Genomic DNA, 22,887 nt, shown 5'->3' on the forward strand with positions numbered 1-22,887 from the left:
AGTGATATCAAGTCTCCACGAAAGTTTCTTCAAGTCTCCATGAAACTTATCTTTCAATTTTCTATTTGGGCTACCCGATCGAACCCGCTCGTTGGCCCGAGTTACCCGACTATTTTGCCGAGCTCAGGCTGGTAATGGCGGTCTGAAATTTACTTTTGCTTGCCCGACCCGTCCGAATACCCTAATGGTCACCAAACCTAGTTACTCGTACCCGACCGGACCGTCTACTGTTCTACCTGCGGGTAACTGCCCGTCCCGATTCCCGCCCTTAGCCCAGAGTGTTCCGTGAAGGATTGCAGGCCAGATCGGCCGGTCAAACCTAGTCTGGTGTCGGTCCAGGGCTGGCCTAGGGGCCATTCTATCCGGGCTTGCCTTGGCCTGGACCGAAACCCGGCCTGGACCGTCTAAATTTGATTTCCAGGGTTTGGTCTAAATACGAACTTAAGAGAACAAGCTTGAGAAGAAGCCTTGAGAAAGAGGAAAATTAGGGCAAAGAAAAGATGATAATCCCAGTGCGTTGCTTCACATGCGGCAAAGTAATCTCTCTCTCTCTCTCTCTCTCTTTTCTTGTAGATGTGTTTCGTTCCTAGCATATACGGATAAGGGCTTGTTTTGATTCTTCTTTCTGATATTGTTGTTAAAGGTTATTGGAAACAAATGGGATACTTACCTTGATCTTCTCCAAGCTGATTACACTGAAGGGTAAGCAAAAGAACTTCATTGATTATTTTCACTATTTCATGTACTCTGTGTTTGATTTAGTACTGAATGTTTTTGCTTGAGCTATTTGTTACTGATGGTTGCTTGAATTTTATTGGGTGTGCTTTATGACATTAGGATTTAAATTCTAGGTTGATGAAGAGAAGTGGAATTAACAATATAGCAACATTTGGTTCTTGTCAATTAAGTATGTGAATTTGAAGCTTAGCTTTGAATATCTAAGAAAACACTGGATAGGAACTAGTTGAATAGGGATAATATGAGATTTTATAGATTACTAGGTAAAACCCGTGCCCCACGGATAGTTCTATTGAACACTTCAGAAAATGTCATATATAGATACTACACACAAAAAACCGAATAATTAAATTCAATTTCTTGTAGGTAAAGAAGAATTTGTCTGTCTAGATATATCTCCGCATATTCATAAGCTAAACGACCATCCAACAACTACAATGAATAACAAAAAGATGTTTTTCGCACTTTTAAATGTTAACATGGACCATCCCAGTTTCAGACGGAATTCAGTAGTTAAAATAGACAACATGAGCCTTGGACAATGTTAACAACTTTATGTCAAATTCATTTGTGTTTATTTAAATGTGTCTATATGAGTTTTTGAGGTGAATGGTTGATAGCTTAATTTACTTTATAAAAATCATAAATTTATCAAGCTCCGTGTACCTGAAGAAGAAGAATAGCTATCCACTGGTGCAACAATGGATATCTATTGTTTGGTTTCCTCTAGATATTGGTACTTAATTATAGTTAAGTGTCTTAATTGGTTAAATTATTCAGTAGTTTAATGATAGTCAAGTGCCTTGATCAGTTAATTGGTGACCAACTCCACATAGATGCAAATTGGAAAGCTATCTAAGCAATTATAATATACGTTAGAACAACTTAGTAATGTCGAAGAATATAAAAAATACAAGGTGGAACTCACATTCAACATCTCTAGAGCTCAAAACCTTCAATTTGCTTCAACATTAACATTGTTAAAGAAAAATAACAGAGCATCCAGAATATATCAGTTTTAAGAACTTTACGACCAAAACTAAGTTACCCCAAACCCGATAGTAGCATACCAAGGCACACATCTGGTACTAAGTCAAACATACCCAAGTTAGGTGATAAACTTAAGAAATCAAAATATATAGCTATAATCGGGTATAAAAAGTTGTTACTTGTGCCTCTCTACCTATATGTTAATATTATCAAAATGAAAGAGATGAAGACTTACAAGACGACGAAAGTAAGAGAAAAAATTTGTTCATCTCTTTCTTGCAATTTAAAGAGTCAGATGTTTTGTCTTTTAGGCGTTTCTACAAACACTTAAACATCAAACTAAATTACGTTGTTTCACATCAAAATTCACAATAATGGTTAAACAGAAAGAGGGCTACATACCAAAGCTTATGAGTTTATGATGTTATAGAGTTCTAATTGGCACGAGGGTTGATTCTAGCATTCATACCAAAGCTTCTCTTAAGTTTTTTCTGTTAGACCAACCTTTAGCAAGTTCACTTACTAAAACATGATTATTATTTCGTTTTGAGTTTCATCGATCTGTTTCTTCTCAAGTTTATTTAGAATTGCATATGTAATTTGCTTGTGAATTTGGAAGAAGAATGCGTTGTGCTTGGTTGGTAGGTCACAATAGAATCCAATTATGTAGATTATAACTAATATATGTAGGGAATTGGCAGAAACGACCTAACGAAGTTCGACATTAGGACTAGTTTTTTTTGCTCATTTTCGTTTGGGTGAACATTAAATTGTAGTCTTAAGGTTCCTATCTTCAGGTCTATCTCAGTTGTATAAATATGAACTGTATATCTTATGTGTTGAGTTTATTAACCCGGACAATAGAGGATAACATTTCCAGTGTATTGGTCTATGTCCAATACTTGCCGCCTTATTTGTCTTCAGACGTCAACTTTAAACCCTTACGAAGTTCATCTTCACGTACTTCCTCTGAATTGGGATTTGAGGAGGCGGCCCGATAAGGAGACAGTTTGAAAGTTTCCCATGACATTGCTCAATATCTTTACTCCCGCAGGAGGGAAATCGGCCCTTTTCCTATAGCTGGACTTCCCATGAAATAGTGGAAGAGTTAACTTGAGCAAATATGGACTCTCTTTCATCTATCAGTAAGGAGTTAGTCAATCACCATCTATAGTTAGATGCCATAGTTATTCTAACGTTTGTCAGCTCGATTTTGCACAACACTTCTGGTTTGCTCCTTTCTTTTGTACAGCTTTAGCATACATATATCTGAAGTGCAGATACTCATTGATTGAACGATTTCGTAATTCTCGATTGAAGTGAATGAAACCGTAAGGCTAAAGTTATTGATATACAAAATCTGCTAATTGGTTTCCAGTGACGCGCTTGATGCATTGGGGTTGGTCAGATACTGCTGCAGAAGGATGCTCATGACCCATGTTGACCTCATTGAGAAGCTCCTCAACTACAACAGTATGCTCTCTCTCTCTCTCTCTGAACTCTCTTTCTCTCGATCCACGCACATTAAGATGTTCTCTTATGCTTTTTGGTACACATTGTTATTGTATCTGGCAGCTCTGGAGAAATCTGAACCCAATTAAGAGAAGTATGCTGATGTCGCTATTGAGAGCGGGTCTGTTTTGCTATACAAAGTGATGGTGGTACCACATTTTCTCATACTCTTCTTCAAATCAGTGGATAGTTTTAGAAAATTTTGAACTAGCACTTAGAAGACTTGGTGTGTTTAAGATAAAATGACATAGTTATAGCTATAAGTTGGATTTCGTTTCGTTTAACATACTCTCTTTTAAGTAACTTTAATGTTGATCTCATATTTCACTTCATACATAGATTCCTTTTGGTTTAAGAACATAAATGTGATGACCAACCCACTAAGTGGTATTCTGAACTAGTTCAAATTGGTTCGGATGCTCCAAAGATAGCACAACAGGTAGCTTTGGTGCACGGAGAAGTAGACGGAACAGGAAGTCAGGAACAATTGATTATGAATCAGTGATAATTCATGAGCTCCAAGGAGTTAAATTCAGGCTGGAGTTAGCTGCTGGTTAGGAAAACAAGAAATTGGAGATGGTGGACTTGAGTACAATATTTCGGCTTATCGAAAACCCAGCTCACGACCCTTATGGAGGACAATGAGCTAGTTTAGTGAGGTGGGAGGCCTGTTACAATGGGCCTAAAGAGCATAGAACTAAACTAGTGGTTCGTGAATTGAACCCAGAGGCTGATTTTTTTTTTGGCTAAATTGAGACATGGCCTACGGGATAAGATATTTTTTTTCCAATAATGAGAAGAAGAGATAACGTTGAATGTTCTAGCGTGTAAATGTTAACTAGACAACTGTTATTTCCGTGTGATCTCCCTTTTTTCGAACACCATATCCAAGACTGGAATTAAGAAATAAATATGTGACCTCCGAAATTAGGGTTGAAAATTTAGAAGTGGTGCCATTCCACCAAGTATTTCAACCTAGATGAGCTTTTAAAATACTATGTGAGTATGAATTATGCCAAAGGAAAAGTTTTGTTGATTCTCTTGTTTCAAAATATTAATTAATATAATGCTAAAAAAACAATTTATTCAAAGATCAAGGGTTCTTATTGGGCCACCACATTAATTTCAAAATTTTGTTGGATTTTTAATTTAGTCATCTTCTAAATAAACGTGGTTTCATGATAATTAAACATTAGCTTAAACCAGCTGTCATATAATACGTGCGTGCCATTAATACATGTTAGGGGTGCTCTTATAAAAGCTAGGATGAGAAGAGCTTAATTTCAACCCTCACATAGGTCTTGATTAAACATTTTTAGTTCAGCTTCGATTCTACCAAAAAAGATGAAGATGAACTTTTTTAGGTTACTAGCTCTAGGGCTTGGCCTAATTTTAATTAACTTAGCATCAAGTTTCGGCAAGCTTGAAGAAGGGTTTTATAATGGAAAATGTGGAAAGACAAATGTTGAAACCACAGTTACGAAGGTTGTCACCGAAAAGTTTAAGAACGACCCAACAATTGTTGCGGCACTTCTTCGAATGCAATTCCACGACTGTTTCGCCACGGTACATTTACATTTTGTTTTCGTTGATACCACGAGTAAAATCCTCAAAACCAATAGAGCGATCAACCCATGGTTAACTACGTTAATTGACTTACTTTATTTTTCGTGTTCTCCAAAAATTTATTTTTATTAACGACATATAATACATAGGGTTAACAAGTAATACCAAGAAAAGGCAAGAGAACCTAACGCTCTTTTCGTTTTTGCTTGATATGAAATGTGTGAAGGGGTGTGATGCGTCGTTACTCTTAGATGGACCTACGTGTGAGAAAACTGCATCTCCGAACCTAAGTGTGAGAGGTTACGACGTGATTGAGGATGTGAAGACTGTTATTGAGAATGATTGCAGCGGAGTTGTCTCTTGTGCCGATATCATAAGCTTAGCAACTAGAGATGCCGTTGCTCTCGTAAGTAGTATATACATGTTAAAAACAACAATAATTGTTCTCTTACTTTTATATAGATAACATAAGCAAGGTCGTATTATTGAAAGTTTGCTTGACAAATAAAAATGCAGGCGGGAGGGCCAAATTATGCAGTACAAACAGGAAGAAAAGATAGTTTTAGTTCAGATGCTAGTAATGTGAATCTCCCAAGTTCTTCAATTTCAGTCTCAGATTCTATCACTGCATTTGCTCAAAGAGGTCTTAATACCACTGACATGGTTCTCCTCCTTGGTAATAACTCTTATCAACATTTCATTTTGTTCACTTTCTTTTCCCGTTCAATATAAATTTTAAAGTAATACATATATTATATTTGAAAAAATCGATAATTTTTATTAGAACGGATAGTTAATCTTCAAATTCATATAAGATAAGTTTTAACAATTTCACTAGAATATTCGCAACTGTTACAAATATGCGTGATTCTTTCGTTGTTTATGTTATTCTAAAATAAGTTTGATCAAATCTAGCAATAGATTCTAGAAGAGCCTAAAAATTAAAGCCAACTCCAGACCTACACGAAATCAACGATTTTCATTTTTGTATCAATTCTCTTTCTCTTTCTTGATGGTCTTTTTAACTCTGGATGGATGATTTATTCTTCTTCGGATTTGAGATTGATTTACTGTTATAGCCTCTAATATAATTTTCAATGATTCAATCAAATTAGATTTGTTGAGTTTTTTTTTGTGGGCACCATCTTTATTGAGCCCATAGTGGAGGCCACAACTAGTTGGGTAAATGGCTCTCCAAACTAATACTCGCTAGCCGTTCACTTACCGAAGTGTTAGATAATCAGACAATTTCAACCCACTTGGTTGACAAATACAGCTAGACCACAAAATAAACTATCTGGATTTAATCTAAATTTTTATTTATTTTTTCCAAGTGTGGTCTAGTTGTACTTGTCAATTAAGTGAGTTGAAATTGCTAGGTTATCTAGCATTTCCGTTCTATAACTAAGGGTCTAGGCATTTCGAAGACACTAAAAGCATATTAACTACGCATATACAGTGGCGGACCCAGAAAATCTTCTTTGTGGGGGCACTTTTAGTCAGGGACGACACAGACCCAAAGCCACCAAAACGGTCGCCTTGGGCCGCAACGTAGTTAAAGGCCTCAAAATTTGGATTTTGTATGATATTTTCAAAATGATTTTATATTTAAAACTAGACTTAACATGTAGCTTAATGGATAAGAGCATATGTTTTGTGTAAGAGGTCAGTGGTTCGATTCCTCTTATTCTAAGCACTGTTAGAAATTTCATTTATTTTTTTAAATTTGCACTATATTAGAGACACAAATTTTAACTTCGCTTGGGGCCTCCGGAATGTTTGGGTCGACCTTGCTTTTAGTTATAATATGTTGTAAATTGTTTAGAAATCTTGATGTGCGTCCGAGCTAGTGATTTTATACATTACTGTTAGTTCTAAGCCAACTCAACTACTATTTACTTGCGAGTTATGTTGACTATAACCAATATAAATAAGTAGTCTTATAATTCGAAATATATAAAGAAGTTAAGAAAACAGAGAGTGTAAACTCATTTTAGAAAATAGTTAGAAACTAACACACACGCAATTTAGAAAAATAGTCGACAAAAAAATTATATGTATAAAATGAATTAAAAAGAAGGCATAAAATGGTAGTACGAAGAAAACTAGCTCTAACAACATTACGGGAGTCAATAGTGAATTTACAAAGACTAAAGGCAAAAAGATGAAATGATCTATAAATAAAGGGGTCAAAATGAAATAACATTGAGTTAATATGACAGCTAATTGAAAACTAGGGGGCATACAAGAATTTACCCACAAAAAAAATCAATAAATGAAAGGCTCCCCAGACTCGAACTCGGGTCTCCAAAACCATCACCTTATTCTATTACCACTACACCATTCCATACTTACTGTTATCTCTAGGGTTTGTTTGTATTTTATAAGTTGTTATATTCGGAAAAACTATATAACTTTAGACACTGGACGCGTGGGGGCCCGTGCCCCCACGGGTCCCTCTCTGGGTCCGCCCCTGCGCATATAAGTTAGAAACACTTGTGTCTACATATCTATCAATTACATTGTGAATTTGTGATGTAGGTGGACACACAGTAGGAATAACCCATTGTGCATTTCTCCAAGATCGACTATACAATTTTAAAGGCACTCCTGGCAAGACAGACCCAAACATGGATTCAACTTTAGCAGAAAGTTTGAAGAAAACCTGCCCTCAATCTGGTGGTACCAATGAACAAATTCCATTAGATCAAACCACTGGAAGTTCTTCAACTGTTGATAATGGTTTTTACCAACAGATTAAAAATAAGAGAGGAATATTACAAATCGATCAAGATATTGCTTTAGATTTACAGACTAATACGGTTGTTAATACGTTAGCAATGAACGGAGACGAATTCAAATTTCGATTTGGGCAAGCTATGATTAAGTTGGGAAGTTTTAATGTTATTACTGATGATAATAAAGGAGAGGTTAGGTTTAGGTGTAATGTCACTAACTCTGCTTCTACATCTACAAATCAAAGCCCAGTAGATAGTCCTAAATCAACAAATCAAAGCCCAGTAGATAGTCCTAAATCTACAAAACCAACTCCATTAGGTAGTCTTATTAATCCTTGATTAATTATTATCTAATTATTCATTCATGGATTATAATTCTTTTTTTTTGTTGATCTATATTTTGTGTTTAAAATTTGTAATGATTATTCATTTTAAGTGAAGAAATTTGCTAAATAATTAGTGACTAGTAATATGTAATGTTACATATTTATGTCATTACATGTATGTGTATTGCATGTGTTGATAATATTTATTTTTGTTGATTTTAGTTGTTTTTTATGGATGAATTAAGAAATTAAGTTATATGTTCAACAAAAAAAAAAAACAAGAAATTAAGTTATAGTTTTTCACTTCCTAATGTGTGTTTGGCTCTGGCATCCATGTTGAACCTCAGGACTATACAAGAGTTGATGGACCAACAACATGTTGGTTCAGTTTTGGGGCATAATAAAAAATTTCTGGGGCATCTAACATTTTTGGGTGGAAAAATTATGTTTGCCCTCAAGACTTCAGCACGAGGCATCTCATGGCCGACCGACCACATAACTCTCGAGGAGGGGTTCATTGAAAACCCTCTTCCACGATTGTATGGTTTTAGGCAAAATCCTCCATGAAAGTTTTGCCTAAAACCCTTTCCTTTCGTCTAAGACGAAGAGGGTTCCAACAAGATAAACTTTTTCTTTTCACCAGACACAGTGAGAGCGAGACAAAAAAAAAGAGTCAACCAGAGTGAGAAAAAGAGTTCGAGAAAGAATGACGATGCTGGTGGTGGTGGTAGTGGTCAGGGACGAATCCAGGGGGTGCACAGCTCCCCCGGCTCTGCCTTTTTTTTTTTTTTTTGTTGAACTATTCTTTCATTAATAGGAATAAACGTTATTACAATATTTATCAACTAAAATACAAGGAACATTATGCCACATTTTGCTTCTATTTTTCTTTCTCGCCCATTTTGCTAGTTTGTCTGCATTTAAGTTGAGATCTCTTCTGGTGTATTTGAATTGCACTATATCAAATTCTCTTCTGCTTTCTCGAATTCTTCGGATATGAATCAACGATTGCCAGTTGACAAAGTGTCTTTTATCATGGATGTTCTTGATGAGATTTAAGTTGTCACTTTCTACGATTATTGACTTGTGATTTTGTTCTTTCGCCCAACGTAGACCTTCTAAGATTGCTATTGCTTCACATTCTTCACTATTTCTTGCCCTTAATGTTTTCACTTGAGCTGCTATGAATTTTGCATCTGCATCATGTGCAATCAAGCTAATTCCCGAATTTGATAGTACATTAGTGAAAGATGCATCAACATTAATTTTAATGAAAGGTATTGTTGGCGGTTGCCATTTCTCAGGAGATTTTTGATTGATTTTCGCCGGTTTTTTGTTGGTTTTTGGAAATGCCTTAATCATTCTAATGATGTTATCAAGATCATTTATTTCGTGCTGGAAGCAGTGGTCACATCTAACTTTCCATAATATCCAAAGGATGCTAGCAAAATGAATATCTTCATTAGTATAATAAGTTTGGTTATTATCTTGCCACGAGAAGATCCATTCCGAAATCGAAATAATATTTTCAGATATAATATTAAAATTAAACCAAACGTTTCTAGCTATAGCACAGTGTAATAGTGCATGTTCAATTGTTTCAGTATGCATACAATTTGGGCAAGTGAAGTTATTGTCAATGTATTTTCCTATTCTGTCTCTCACCGGGAGAGCTTTTGTACAGATTTTCCAGATGAAAATCTTTATTCTAGGAATAGTAGGAAGGTTCCAGATGAAATTCCAGTTCTGCGAGTTAGTTGAGGGGGTGATATTATTAGTGCTAATGTGATGGTACATCGATTTGACTGAAAAGTTACCTGATTTTGTGAGCTTCCATTTGACTTGATCTTTACCTTCGCTGTTCACCGGGATAGCTTTGATCAAATTTTGCGTCATGATATCAAAGTTGGCATTGAGAATCTCATTGTTCCAGTTGTTATTAGTAATGAGTTGGGCCACTTTATTCAAACTGGATTGAGTGTTGTTTTGCACTGGTTTGTTAACCTCGGGGATCCAGTTATCGTCCCAGATGTTGATATCTTCACCAGAGTGCACCTCCCAAGTGGTCAGGTCATCGATGAGATTATAGTGTTTCTTGATCGTCTTCCAACTCCAAGAGTGATGGGGTTTAGCTGGGCCAGGTTTATCCGAATGGGGAAAATATTTCGCTTTAAGAAATTTAGCCCATACAGCTTCTGGCTCAGTTTTAAGCCTCCACGCAAGCTTGGAGAGCAGAGCGGTGTTGTCCAACTCAGGCAAGTGGATACCTAGGCCTCCGAGATTCTTCGGAAGACAGATATATGACCATGCTTTGGTGCATATACCTTTTGACTTACCCCACCAAAAATTCCTTTGAATGGACCTGATGCGTTTGCTAATTCCTTTTGGAATAGCAAAACACTGCATCTGGTATCGGAGTACGGCCGCAGCGACGACCGAGATGACCACCGTGCGACCAGCTTGAGAGAGAAATGAGTGATTCCATTTATTGAACTTATTCTTGATTTGATCTAGAATATCATTAAAGACCTTGATCTTTTGAGCTCCAATAAAAAGTTGAGCACCCAAGTATTTTTTCTTAATATTAGTTAGAAAAAATGAATTAATATTTATGTATACATATTTAAGTATGTGTATTACACTATCATAAAAAGAGTGGTAGCTTACTGGATGTTTGTTTTGTTGACACATAAGAGATCCTAGGAGCAAGGTTCAATGAACTATTGATTTGAAAACGAAAAACTCCAACTAGTAATCTACCACTACCCTCCTTCAACTCCCAAAGACTAGGAACTATAAACAAGTGAGATAGGCACGAAATAGGGCATTACGGGGATGTCTTTTATCTCCTTCGGACCCTTCAACAGCCAGTGGGAAAGGATTGTTAGAACCTTGAATAGGGTAAAATTTATAGACTTATCTCACCTTGAATAACCTAAAATTTACCGAGAATTCAATGCAAGAGGCGCCTCTCATTTATATACTAAGCGACCCCGGAGCACAAAACCGTGAAGCAAATTTACCCGAAAATTCAATGCAAGAGGCGCCTCTCATTTATAGACTTATCTCACCTTGGGTGAATTCTGTTTAGGCCTCCAATTTGTGACCAACTCACCGTTTTGGCCCCCGTATGTGTCCGACAGTTCGTTTTGGCCCCAATTGTGTCCGGCAGTTCGTTTTGGCCCCCAAATTTTAACAAAATTATCCATTTTGTCCCTGTGGCATTTTTGTAAATATTTTTTTTCTGACTTTTTCTTTTTATTTTATTTGTCTTTCTACGTCCTCTACCGAACATTAATAATTTCATTATCTCTCTTCTTCCTCATCATCTTCATCCACTGCTCCCTTCTCCACCACCATCATCTCCTCAACCGCTCAATCTCACCACTCCTACGCCCAATCATCATCCTAAACGATAAAGTAAAGGAAATTCCAAAACATTTTGTAAAATTCACAAATCAACCACCAAGAGAGTAACTATTCGCCGACTTCATAAAATGTAGAAAGATTCATCAGCAACAATGAGAAAGATTCATTAGCAAAATACGAAGAACTCGAGGAACCAGATCAAACTAATTACTAAAATAACATATTTATTCATTTTTCATCTTCAATTTCTGGTTAATCTCATAAATCAATTTGAGAAACCCAATTTCAAAACACGAATTTTATAGAGGAATTTGAGAAATCAGTTTGAGAAACCCAATTTCTTCCACTCTTTTTTCTTCTTCACAAACCAAGCTATAAACCCTAACTTTTTTTTTCTCTCTCCCTCTTCACTACTAATAAAGTTATTTTTTTGGGTTATTTCTAATGTTTCATTGCCATATATTTCAAAAGAGATATAGATGAAGAAGGTGGTGGTGGTGGAGTATTGGGATATCAGATAGGAGAGTTCGTAAATTGAAGAGAGAAAGAGTCGGCAAACTAAAGAGAGAGAAAGGAAAAAAGAAAAAAAGAAAAAAGAAAAAAAAGGAAAAAAAAAAATCTACAAAACTAATAATTTACAGAATTACCATAAGGGCAGAATTGGTACACTTGAAAAATATTTGGGGCCAAAATGAACTCCCGGACACAATTGGGGACCAAAACGAACTGTCGGACACAATTGGGGGCCAAAACGGCTAGTTGGTCACAAATTGGGAGCTAAAACGGAATTAACCCATTTTTATTTTGAATTTGTCACCGGGTTGAGTCCGACCATTACAAAGAATTTAACAAATCAAAAAAAATATCATGGACCAGAAATTAAAAACTCTCTTAAGTATACCAAACTCTAATTACACCTCGTTTCCCTCACAATTTTGAGTAGGTCCTCTCGAAATTCTATTGATAGCGTTTCAGATGTACCCATACGTTGCTGCATCTTTTTAAGGTAGTCTACATCTTGATTCGTCTCGTGGTACACATACATAATGTTGCAATTTTGACTTGTGCCGATAAATCTTTAATTTCACGAACCAATCGTAAAGCTTGCCATGGGGGCTGGTTACATGTAGTATTCAGAATACCGACGGTAAGGTTGCTACCATTACTCGACACCGTCCATACTTAACTGCTAGTTGGAGACCGAGTTTTAGTCCTTGTAGCTCATGGTTAAAGACTGAGACCCGGTCTACCATGGGTGTTGGAGCGACAATTTACTCTCCATATGAGTCTCGAAGAATCGCTCCAAAACCACCTTTAACAACGTTAAATACACCGTCAGTATTATAAGTACTCGGTCTTTAGCCACTTGCAGTTTCCAGGTAAACATAACATAAATATTTGTTTAGACACTCATTCCCTAATCTGGAGAGTGGAGATTGTAGATTCAAATTTAAATTGGAAATCATGAGTGTTAGATCTAAGAATAAATTCAAATAGCATGTGGACCCCTTCCCTACCGTTCAATAATGATTTGTTTGGATTAATCTTGAAATTAACTAAATCTCCTTCATTAACTAAAGGGAAAAGGTTCCTTACTTATCTCTTAATCAGATAAAGTTTGAAGTTGATACTTCGACCCAAAATATAGGTTGACATCAGATCGAGGCCTAATGTGGTTAACACATATGAATCTCTTATCTCTGTTTCCTTGTTTGGGTTAGCCCTTGATGATCGAGGTTGAAAGGATGAAGGAGGTCCAAAGGAAAAGGCAAAATATAGAAGTATAGAGCTATCGAAAGGTCACTTGTATAACCACACGATGGAGGTGAACTTTACCTGAATTGGTTGGTTGGGTGCTTATAGAGACCTCAAGTCAATGATCATTGACCTGAGTCAATGTGATAGCCATCCGCATACAACCGTTTGCCCTGATGCTTATAGAAGCACCCTGAAGGAAAATAAGAAAATGAGTGAATAATTAATTGTTATATATTATTTCCCTTTTTCCATGAAAATTTTAGATTCTTTATTTGTGTTTTAGCAATGGGAACAATTTTTTCCCTATGTAGTGTTATCTGTCAGACCATCTGGCCTTAATTTTGAGTTAGATGTTAACAAAACTAAAATCACATGTATATCAAATCTAGTTTATATATATGATAGGCATAATGCATACCACATGTTAACCAGCAAAAAATGGTGTATTCCACTCAATTAATGTCTTAATATGTAGTGAAATTGGCCGAAAAATCTATAGGAAGAAATTGTTGTTGTAAAAAATAAAGACAAGCGACTGTAAATCAAAACTACATATGTCGAAATTTGACAAAATATTCAGAGTTGGAGCGAAATAACGTTCTACACAATCTGAGTGGCCAACGCCACAAATGTGACCACTTTGGAGGTAAAATTCCATCATTTAGACCTTCAAAATGGAGTTTTAGTAGTAATTATTTTACCATTTGTAGTAAGTTTTCCTTTTGGTGAGTTTTTGTTATGTAGTTTTCTATTTAATTAAAATTCTGTAACTTATGTACTTAAATATTGGTAATTCAAATTTGATTATGCTTAGGAATGTCTAACATTATATAAAGGGAACTCAATACTTGTTTAAATCATTCCGTTTTTTTTTATAGGGCCGCCATTCTTGTTGAAAGGCCCCTCCTTGTGAATTCGTTATGAGCTCACCGAATTCACAAGAGATCATTCGGTGCGAGCCCACCGAGTTGACAAGAGATCTTTTCGTATGAGCCCACCGAAATTGAGTCCCTGTAGCCTAATAAAATTCTACTATTTTACTCTCTGTGAGTTTTATGATTTCTAAGTTTTGCACATAAAGTGCTATGTGGGCACACGATTGCAAAGATCAATCTTATTAGGAGATAGAAAATAATAATGTGAAAATCCCTATTAATTGTGTGAGAGATCCACGGGAAACATAGAACTCTAATATGTCAACAAAAAAAAAACGTAGAACTCTACTAAACCAAAATATAATATTTAGGTTATCTTTGTTAATTGACTATTGGTTTTAAGTTTGATTACCACCATGGTACCAGAGTTAGTCCAACATGTGATAGGTCCAACGACTGCACGTGTTTTTTATCACTCAGACAAAAAATATAATGTGTTAGACTTGTGAGAATAGTCCCACATGAGAGAATGGGTAACTACCAACCAAGAATATAAAGTATAGGTCCTCTCCACTCATTGCCAATTGGTTTTGAGTTTGATGGCTACAAACTTAACATGGTATCAGAGCTAGGCCTACACGTGATAGGCTTAAAAGCCACACGTGCTCCACGTCACCCGTAAAGAAAAAAAACACACACGTGCTAGGCTCAAATAACTCTACAGGTGAAGAGGCATGTGATTCTTACGTGTAATAGTGCTCTATTAACCAGGAATATAATACCTAAGTCTTCTCAACTAATTGCTAATTGGGTTTCAATCGGATAACACAAAATTAGACATTGCATATTGATTTTGATTTAGGTTCCCATAAAATTAATAAGCAAATGATGAGTTGATATTTGGTTATATTGGGAAGTTCATTTGGTTGGATTATAATAAGTGTGTCTCTCCACTCAAGTAATAGAGTTCGAACCATTGTTGTTACAAAATATAAATATATTATATAGCTTCAAAGTCGTTCTCTCGACTTCTTTTGTCTAATTCATACTCTTTGAAATACTTAAATGTTAAAAGAGGAATGAAGTGTCCAATAGATCAGTTTGACAAAATCTTATGATCGTGCAGTCCATTATATTGAAGTTATGTTGATGAGTATATCTATTTTCTTTATAAATGACATGATCTAAGATTATTCTTCTGCAATTTCTATGCCTCTCAATTCAATTCTAGATGTCCAAATAATAACCTGAAAATGAATGGTTTTGGAGTATTCTCACTAGGGTTTTGCCTCATTTTACTTAGCTTGACATCTTCATCTTATGGTGGTGACTTGCAAGTAGGATTTTACAAAGGAAAATGTGGAAGAACTGATGTTGAATCGGTCATTCGAGGTGTCGTTAGGGATCGTTTCTTTCAAGATCGTTCGATTGTTGCTGCACTCCTTCGTATGCAATTTCACGACTGTTTTGTTACGGTAATCACATTATATTCTAGTTACATTTAATTGCCATATGTTCCATGAATATTATCCTATTTTTCATACTAATTGTCAAAATGAATGAAGGGATGTGATGCTTCGCTACTCCTAGATGGTATTTCGTGTGAGAAGACATCTCCTCCTAACCTAAGCGTGAGGGGATTTGATCTCATCGACCAAGTAAAGGTTGTCTTGGAAAAACAATGCCCCGGACTTGTTTCATGTGCTGACATTATATCAGTAGCAACAAGAGATGCCGTCTCCTTGGTACGTGTAGATGATATATTAGTAAATGATTGAACTTTTTTTTGATGAGAGAGTAAATGATTAAACTTAATTTACAATTTTTAACCTTCATTTTGATCCGTTTACAAATTTTGTGAAAATGTAGAGTGCAAATTTTAGTTACGCCGTACAAACCGGACGAAGGGATGGAACGGTTTCCCTTGCTAGTAAAGTAAATCTCCCTAGTCCTTCCATTTCGGTCAAGGATTCAATTGTTGCTTTTGCTAGCATAGGACTCAACACAAAGGACATGGTTCTTCTTCTAGGTAAAAAGAACTCGATTTTCACATTCCATATATGATATTTTCCATATATGATATTATATTTATTCTTTTGTTAAATTTTGCTTTCAAACGTCTTCAATAGATTAACATAGACGTATTTCTAATAATATGTACTTTCTTGTCATGTGAATTTATATAGGTGGAGGGCACTCTGTAGGAGTAGCGCATTGTTCGCTTATACATGATCGACTGTATAATTACAAAAACAGTAATAAACAAGATTCGAGAATGGATATAAAATTAGCAAACTCATTGAAAGAAAGTTGTCCTAAAAACTCAAACACAAATAGATTGATAAATCTAGATCAAAATAGTACAAGTTCTTTAATAGTGGATAATTCTTTCTACAAACAAATGAAACTTGGCCGAGGAATTTTAGATGTAGATCAAGGATTATGGTATGATCAATCTACTAAGGGTGTTGTTGAAGTGATGGCAAGAGATGAGGTTAGCTTTCAAAGTCAATTTGGTGAAGCCATGATTAAGTTAGGTAAGGTTGGAGTTCTTACAGGTAATCAAGGGCAAATTAGAAAATCTTGCCATCGTGTTAATCCTCCTAATAAGGCTTCTCCTCCTCCTCCAAGGGCAGCTCATCCCCCTCAGAGGCTAGCTCCTCCTCCTCCTCCAAGGGCAGCTCATCCCCCTCCTAGACTAGCTCCTCCTCCTCCAAGAGCAGCTCATCCCCCTCCAAGGCTAGCTCCTCCTCCTCCTCCAAGAGCAGCTCATCCCCCTCCAAGGCTAGCTCCTCCTCCAAGGTTAGCTTCTCCTCCTCCCCCTAGGCAAGCTTCTCCTCCTCCGCCGATACTAGCTTCTCCTCCTCCCCCTAGGCAAGCTTCTTCTCCTCCGCCAATACTAGCTTCTCCTCCTCCCCCTAGGCAAGCTTCTTCTTCTCCTCCTCCTCCGAGGCTAGCTTCTCCTCCCCCTCCTCCTCCGAGGCTAGCTTCTCCTCCCCCTCCTCCGCTAGCTCCTCCTCCTTCTAATCAAACAATTCCTCCTCCTAATCAAATACCTCCTCCTTTGCCTCCACTAGCAAAATCTCCCCCTCCACCATCAACGACAACTCCTACAACTTAAAGGGTAACCAAAGGAGATGATTTGTTCATTTTCAAATCAGTATTTTTACTTGCATTTAAGTTTTTCTGGTATTTTTGGGATTTTCTTTTCATTTTATCAATTTTAATAAGTCTTTTAAATTGTAATACTTTTTTCCAGTTATAATTGCATTTTTATTATTCATAGATATAAATTGAAATAACTAAATCCATATTTGTAGTCTTCAATCTTATTAATCTTTTTTTTTTAACAATGAAATAACACTAATGTGCCATAACAATTTGGTCTAGGTTTTTTTTAAACCCACTGCCAACGATAAAACAGAAACCATTTGCACAAGATTTAATTTTCACGATTTTTTTCTGCATGCCAACCAAAACTACAATTTCTCCATCAGACTTCAATTTCTTTTCGCGCGGTGTGAAGTTTTTTCGCCCAAAAAAAATAGTCGCGTCCATACATCACTGACGAAAGAACAAAATCGAGGCAACACATCACTATTTACGGTAAACAAGACCTTCGGCAACACCATCAGTAAAGGGAAACATGGGAGGTTCGCCAGGATGAACTATGCCTACCAGGTGTCACGACCTTACTTCTTCGGAAGGTGTCGTGCGGCACTTGTGCGCACTCTAGGTACAAGTCAGCCTAACAAAAGTAATATTACAAGAGATGGGTACAAGTATATTGGGTAGCTACAATTGAAAGCAACAAGATTTTATTGATGGTAAGTTGAAAGCTACAAATTACAACAAGCATATGACTAAGTAAGCTTCCTAAAGGTTAGGGAAGCTTCCGGCTCTTTGGTTGCCCACACTATTTGGAAGGTAGGGGTCTTCCACTCAAAGCTTACCATCCACTCCCCTACATAGTGTCAAATAACCGTTTAGCCTAATTTTACAAGGAAACATCAATATTTTCACCAGGCATACTCCTTTGTTTGGCCTAAATGACATCTATGTCCCCGTGCCAAGGGTATTCTCTAGGAAGCTACTATATACAAGAGACACCTTCCTAAATGCATGAGGCATATGCCAAGATAGCCTAAGGCATATGCTAGACATATTACAATGCATCAAAATAGCAAAAAGACACGGGCCATCGGCAATACCAACATGGCTTGACAAGATGGCCGTGACAGACTCCCCCACTTGTTATGTCGCCGTCCTCGACGACTTCGCTGCCAAGTACTCCACGATCTTGCCGGCATGGTCTAGCAAGGAGCTGGCGCATTCCCAACTGGCTTCGGCATCTGGCAGGTTCCTCCACTTCACTAAGTACTCGAGCTCTGGTGGTGAATTGTGATGAGCTTGAGCAAGACGATCAGCAACTATCTTTTGCACCTCCTTGGTTGGCTGGAGCTCCGGCCTCGGATTTGATCTTTGTTGGTTGGCACGTTGGGGATCCTCCTGATCCTGGTTGAACGGCTTTAAGTTGCTGGCATGGAATACAGGGTGGTGATTCTTCATCCATCTTGGGAGTTGTACTTTGAAAGAGACCTTCCCGACCCGAGCAATGATAGGAAAAGGACCATCGTACCGTCTCACCAAGTTTTGATGTAGCTTCTTCACGAACCTGGATGTATCCCTGTTGATCTTGACAAGCACCAAGTCACCTACTTTGAAGTTGTGTGGTCTTCGCTTGTCATCCGCGAACTTCTTCATGCGTTCAGCAGCTTTCTCCAAGTGAGCTTTGGCTATTTCTGCTGTTCGTTGCCACTCCTTAGCAAAAGTGAATTTCCGTGGGCTGGTACCTGTATAACCTGTTTCAACCGTGTGGGGAGTTAACGGTTGCTGCCCTGTTACCAGTTCAAAAGGTGCCTTGCAGGTTGAAGAACTCTCCTGCAAGTTGAAGCAGAACTGAGCTACATCCAGTAGATTCACCCAATTCTTCTGGTTGGCACGAACAAAGTGCCTAAGATATTCTTCAAGTAGAGCGTTGAAACGCTCCGTCTGGCCGTCTGACTGCGGATGATTGCTCGTTGAGAAGTTCAGCTGCGATCCTAAGAGTTTCATGAGCTCGGTCCAAAACCGCCCTGTAAATCTTGAATCACGGTCGCTGATAATAGTCTGAGGCACTCCCCAATACTTCACAACATGCTTTAAGAACAAGAAGGCCACTTCTTCCGCAGTACAGTGAGCTGGTGTCGGAATAAAAGTTGCATACTTCGAAAACCTATCAATCACCACCATGATGGAAGTATACTCCCCCACTTTTGGCAAGCCACTTATGAAATCCATGGAGACACTCTCCCACGGACGCTGCACCACCGGCAATGGCTCCAAAAGTCCCATAGGCTTCTTCCGCATCACCTTGTCCTGTTGACAAATGAGGCAAGTTTGCACATACTCTTCCACTTGATTCCTCATGCCCGGCAAGTAATAAGCTTTCTCAAGCAATGCCCAAGTACGTCGGTTGCCTGGATGGCCAGCCCAGACCGTATCATGGCACTCCCTGATAAGCTCCCGCCGCAACTCCGCAGAGCGCGGTACATATAGACGCCCACCTGTGGTATATAACAAATCATCCTTGATTCTGAACCTTGTGGAACGCCTATTCTTCACCATATCGAACAAGATCTTGGCTTCTTTATCACTCTGCAGCCGCTCACGAACCTTGTCGACAATGGTGGTCTTCAACTGGGACATGCTCCTCTGCCCCGAAGTAACTAAGGCGGCCAACTCCGCCTTCCTGCTCAGTGCATCCGCCACATTGTTCACCCTTCCTGGCTGATACTCCATCTCAAAATCAAACTCTGCCAATGACTCCTGCCAGCGAGCCTGTTTGGACGTAAGCTTCTTCTGAGTCATGAAGTGTGAGGCAGCAACATTATCGGTCTTCACAAGAAACTTCGACCCCAATAGATAATGCCTCCAGACCCTTAAGCAATGAACAATGGCCAATAACTCCTTCTCCTGAGCAGTATAACGCCGTTCCGCTTCGGAAAGCTTTCGGCTCTCATATGCAACTGGGTGACCATCTTGCACTAATACCCCACCAAGTGCAAAATCAGATGCATCTGTGTGAACTTCAAATGGCATGGATATGTCGGGCAATGCCAATACGGGATCTTTTGCAACCTGCTGCTTCAAGTCCTCGAAAGCTTCTTGACATTCCTTCGACCAAACCCAAGGCTTATCCTTCTTCAGCAAATCTGTCAAAGGTGCCGCTCTGGCTGAATACTTCCTTATGAACCTGCGATAGTAATTTGCAAGTCCAAGAAACGATCTAAGCTCCGACACTGAAGTAGGCACCTTCCACTCTTGGATGGCTCTCACCTTCTCCATCTCCATTCGGATATGCCCATCGCCTATAATATGGCCCAGAAAACCGATGTGTCCTTGCGCAAACGAACACTTCTCCTCCTTCACATATAGTTGGTTTTCTTTCAAGACCCTGAACACCTGCCTCAAGTGCTCTGCATGATCTTCCAAGCTGTGGCTATACACAACAATATCATCCAGATATACCACCACGAACTTATCCAAGAACTCATGGAAGATCTGATTCATCAAAGTACAAAACGTGGCAGGCGCGTTGGTTAAGCCAAAAGGCATCACCAAGTACTCAAACGCACCATACCGCGTCACGCACGTGGTTTTCGGCTCGTCACCTTCTGCAACCCGAACTTGATAGTATCCGGAACGCAAGTCCAACTTCGAAAAGTACCTTGCCGAACCAAGCTGATCAAACAAGTCCGCTATAAGTGGGATTGGGTATTTGTTTTTCACGGTCACCTTGTTCAATGCCCTATAATCCACACATAGCCTCAAACTACCATCGTGTTTTTTCTGGAACAACACAGGAGCACCATAAGGAGCTTTCGAAGGACGGATGAATCCCGCCTCCAATAGCTCATCGAGTTGCTTCCTCAATTCGGCCAACTCTGGGGGAGCCATCCTGTAGGGAGCTCTAGCAGGTGGCTTAGCTCCTGGAACCATCTCAATCTGGTGATCAACAGCACGCCGTGGGGGTAACGCCTTTGGGAGCTTTGCTGGCATCACATCCTTGAACTCCTTCAGGATGCTTTTAATCTTGGCAGGTACAGGCTCTGCATCTACTCCTGTTGTCTCCATCTTCAAAGCTGCCAAGTAAGTCATCTCTCCCTTCTTTAGGCCCTTCTCCAACTGCATAGCTGAGATCATCTTGTCGCCTCGACTCTTCTCGGCAACGATCGGCACCATACATGGTTTATCTCCAAGAAAACATATGCTTCCCAAGTACGGCATCGGCACCATCTTGTGCTCCACCATGAAGTCTAGACCAATGATGACCTGAAAATCATCCAAAGGCACACAAGTAAAATTATTCCTTCCTGACCACTTGCCAATCTCCATGGGCACATCTCGAGCTACTCCATTCACGGGCTTTGGTGCCGAATTAACGGCCTTCATGCGGCTTGGATCTTTATGGAGCTTCAGACCCAACCGCTTAGCCTCCTCTGCATCAACAAAGTTGTTGCTTGCTCCAGTGTCTACCATCACCTTGGTAGCTTTGCCATTCACTTTGCATTCGATGTACATCAACACCCTTGAAGCCTTTGGTTTCTCGCTTGTTTGGCCTGCAAGAGCATTAAGCACCTGGAGCGCACCCATCTTTGCATCCTCTTCTTCACTATCCACCTCCTCCTGTGGATCATGCATACTTTCTTTGTCCTCCTTGCCACTAAAAGTCACCTTTAATGCATTAAGTGCGGCTCTGGACGGACAATCACGTATGCGATGGGGGCCACCACATAGGAAACACTTCATAGCTGTCTTTGTTCCGGATGTGGCGCCTGTCTTTGACCCTGTGCCATCCCGGTTGGGGTAAGGTCTCCTATCCCCACCATGGCCTTTCCCCCTTCCGGGATTGGGCTTTCCTCCAGCACCAGCAGGCTTCCTCCTCTCTTGGTCATTCGTAGCAAAATCTGTGAGTCTTTCGGCGGCGGCCTGCGCTGAGGCCAAGTCTTGCACCCTCTGCCTTTGTAGCTCTGTTTGAGCCCATGGCTTTAGGCCTTCCAAGAAACAAAAGAGCTTGTCCTTCTCTGACATGTCTTTTATATCGAGCATCAACGCCGAGAACTGCTTCACATATTCCCGAATAGTACCTTTGTGCTGGAGCTTCCGAAGCTTCTTCCTTGCCATATACTCTACATTCTCTGGAAGGAACTGAGTCTTGAGCTCTCTCTTCAAGTCCTCCCAAGAGTCTATGATGGCACATCAGGCCTGTATCTCTTCGTACCGTGTGCGCCACCATAGCTTGGCATCCCCCGTCAAGTACATTGTCGCCATCGAGACTTTGGTATCCTCATCTTCGGGTCGCACCGCACGGAAGTATTGCTCCATGTCAAACAAGAAGTTCTCCAACTCCTTGCCATCTCTGGCTCCACCATAGGATCTTGGATCCGGCACCCGCACACGGGGAGGATGCGCCTCTGCTGCTCCGGCTCGATCCTGGGTACCTACAATCCGCATCAACACGTTCACCTGCGCACGCAACTCATCGATCATATTACCTTGCTCTTCTCGAAGGTCATTGATTTGTACTTGCATATCTTCAAGGTTTGCACCCATAGCTTCCACTGTCATGTCCACACCATTGTGGCGACCTTCCAATCCATCAAGCTTCTCTCGGAGCACCGGGACACCTACGATCACTTCCTCCAAGTGCGCAGCCCGTTCCTCCAATGTATCCAACCATTCCTTCGTCCCTCTTTGACCCGCCATCCTATGCTCTGATACCAATTGTCACGACCTTACTTCTTCGGAAGGTGTCGTGCGGCACTTGTGCGCACTCTAAGTACAAGTCAGCTTAACAAAAGTAATATTACAAGAGATGGGTACAAGTATATTGGGTAGCTACAATTGAAAGCAACAAGATTTTATTGATGGTAAGTTGAAAGCTACAAATTACAACAAGCATATGACTAAGTA

At 39.1% G+C, this 22,887-nt stretch overlaps 3 protein-coding genes across 3 annotated transcripts; all 3 read left to right on the forward strand.

Moving 5' to 3' along the window:
• Positions 1-375: 375 nt before the first annotated feature.
• On the forward strand, positions 376-3,570 carry LOC147536770 (DNA-directed RNA polymerase subunit 10-like protein). The gene is made up of 4 exons (XM_086643348.1): positions 376-536; positions 644-702; positions 3,107-3,201; positions 3,304-3,570. The coding sequence occupies exons 1-4, from the start codon at positions 501-503 to the stop codon at positions 3,327-3,329; spliced, it is 216 nt and encodes a 71-aa protein (XP_086499474.1). The 5' UTR covers positions 376-500; the 3' UTR covers positions 3,330-3,570.
• Positions 3,571-4,525: 955 nt separating this feature from the next.
• Positions 4,526-8,089, forward strand: LOC147536771 (peroxidase 60-like). The gene is made up of 4 exons (XM_086643934.1): positions 4,526-4,806; positions 5,033-5,212; positions 5,323-5,482; positions 7,348-8,089. Exons 1-4 carry the CDS (start codon positions 4,585-4,587, stop codon positions 7,881-7,883), a joined length of 1,098 nt encoding a protein of 365 aa, XP_086500060.1. The 5' UTR covers positions 4,526-4,584; the 3' UTR covers positions 7,884-8,089.
• A 6,867-nt stretch (positions 8,090-14,956) lies between these two features.
• Positions 14,957-17,221, forward strand: LOC147536772 (peroxidase 44-like). Its single transcript, XM_086641700.1, has 4 exons — positions 14,957-15,347; positions 15,438-15,617; positions 15,742-15,901; positions 16,059-17,221. Exons 1-4 carry the CDS (start codon positions 15,126-15,128, stop codon positions 16,991-16,993), a joined length of 1,497 nt encoding a protein of 498 aa, XP_086497826.1. The 5' UTR covers positions 14,957-15,125; the 3' UTR covers positions 16,994-17,221.
• Positions 17,222-22,887: the final 5,666 nt, after the last annotated feature.

Source organism: Eschscholzia californica, unplaced genomic scaffold (genome assembly GCF_041429995.1).
Source record: "Eschscholzia californica isolate CP2 unplaced genomic scaffold, dmEscCali1.0.p SCAF_5, whole genome shotgun sequence".
Classification (NCBI taxonomy): Eukaryota; Viridiplantae; Streptophyta; class Magnoliopsida; order Ranunculales; family Papaveraceae; genus Eschscholzia; species Eschscholzia californica.

Coding starts and splice junctions, on each gene's coding strand:
- LOC147536770 (XM_086643348.1), top strand. CDS start 501: ATGATAATCCCAGTGCGTTGCTTCACATGCGGCAAA. Junction 537..643: donor GTTGCTTCACATGCGGCAAA/GTAATCTCTCTC, acceptor TTGTTGTTAAAG/GTTATTGGAAACAAATGGGA. Junction 3,202..3,303: donor GAAGCTCCTCAACTACAACA/GTATGCTCTCTC, acceptor TGTATCTGGCAG/CTCTGGAGAAATCTGAACCC.
- LOC147536771 (XM_086643934.1), top strand. CDS start 4,585: ATGAAGATGAACTTTTTTAGGTTACTAGCTCTAGGGCTTGGCCTAATT. Junction 5,213..5,322: donor CTAGAGATGCCGTTGCTCTC/GTAAGTAGTATA, acceptor ATAAAAATGCAG/GCGGGAGGGCCAAATTATGC. Junction 5,483..7,347: donor TGACATGGTTCTCCTCCTTG/GTAATAACTCTT, acceptor TTTGTGATGTAG/GTGGACACACAGTAGGAATA.
- LOC147536772 (XM_086641700.1), top strand. CDS start 15,126: ATGAATGGTTTTGGAGTATTCTCACTAGGGTTTTGCCTCATTTTACTT. Junction 15,348..15,437: donor TTCACGACTGTTTTGTTACG/GTAATCACATTA, acceptor AAATGAATGAAG/GGATGTGATGCTTCGCTACT. Junction 15,902..16,058: donor GGACATGGTTCTTCTTCTAG/GTAAAAAGAACT, acceptor GAATTTATATAG/GTGGAGGGCACTCTGTAGGA.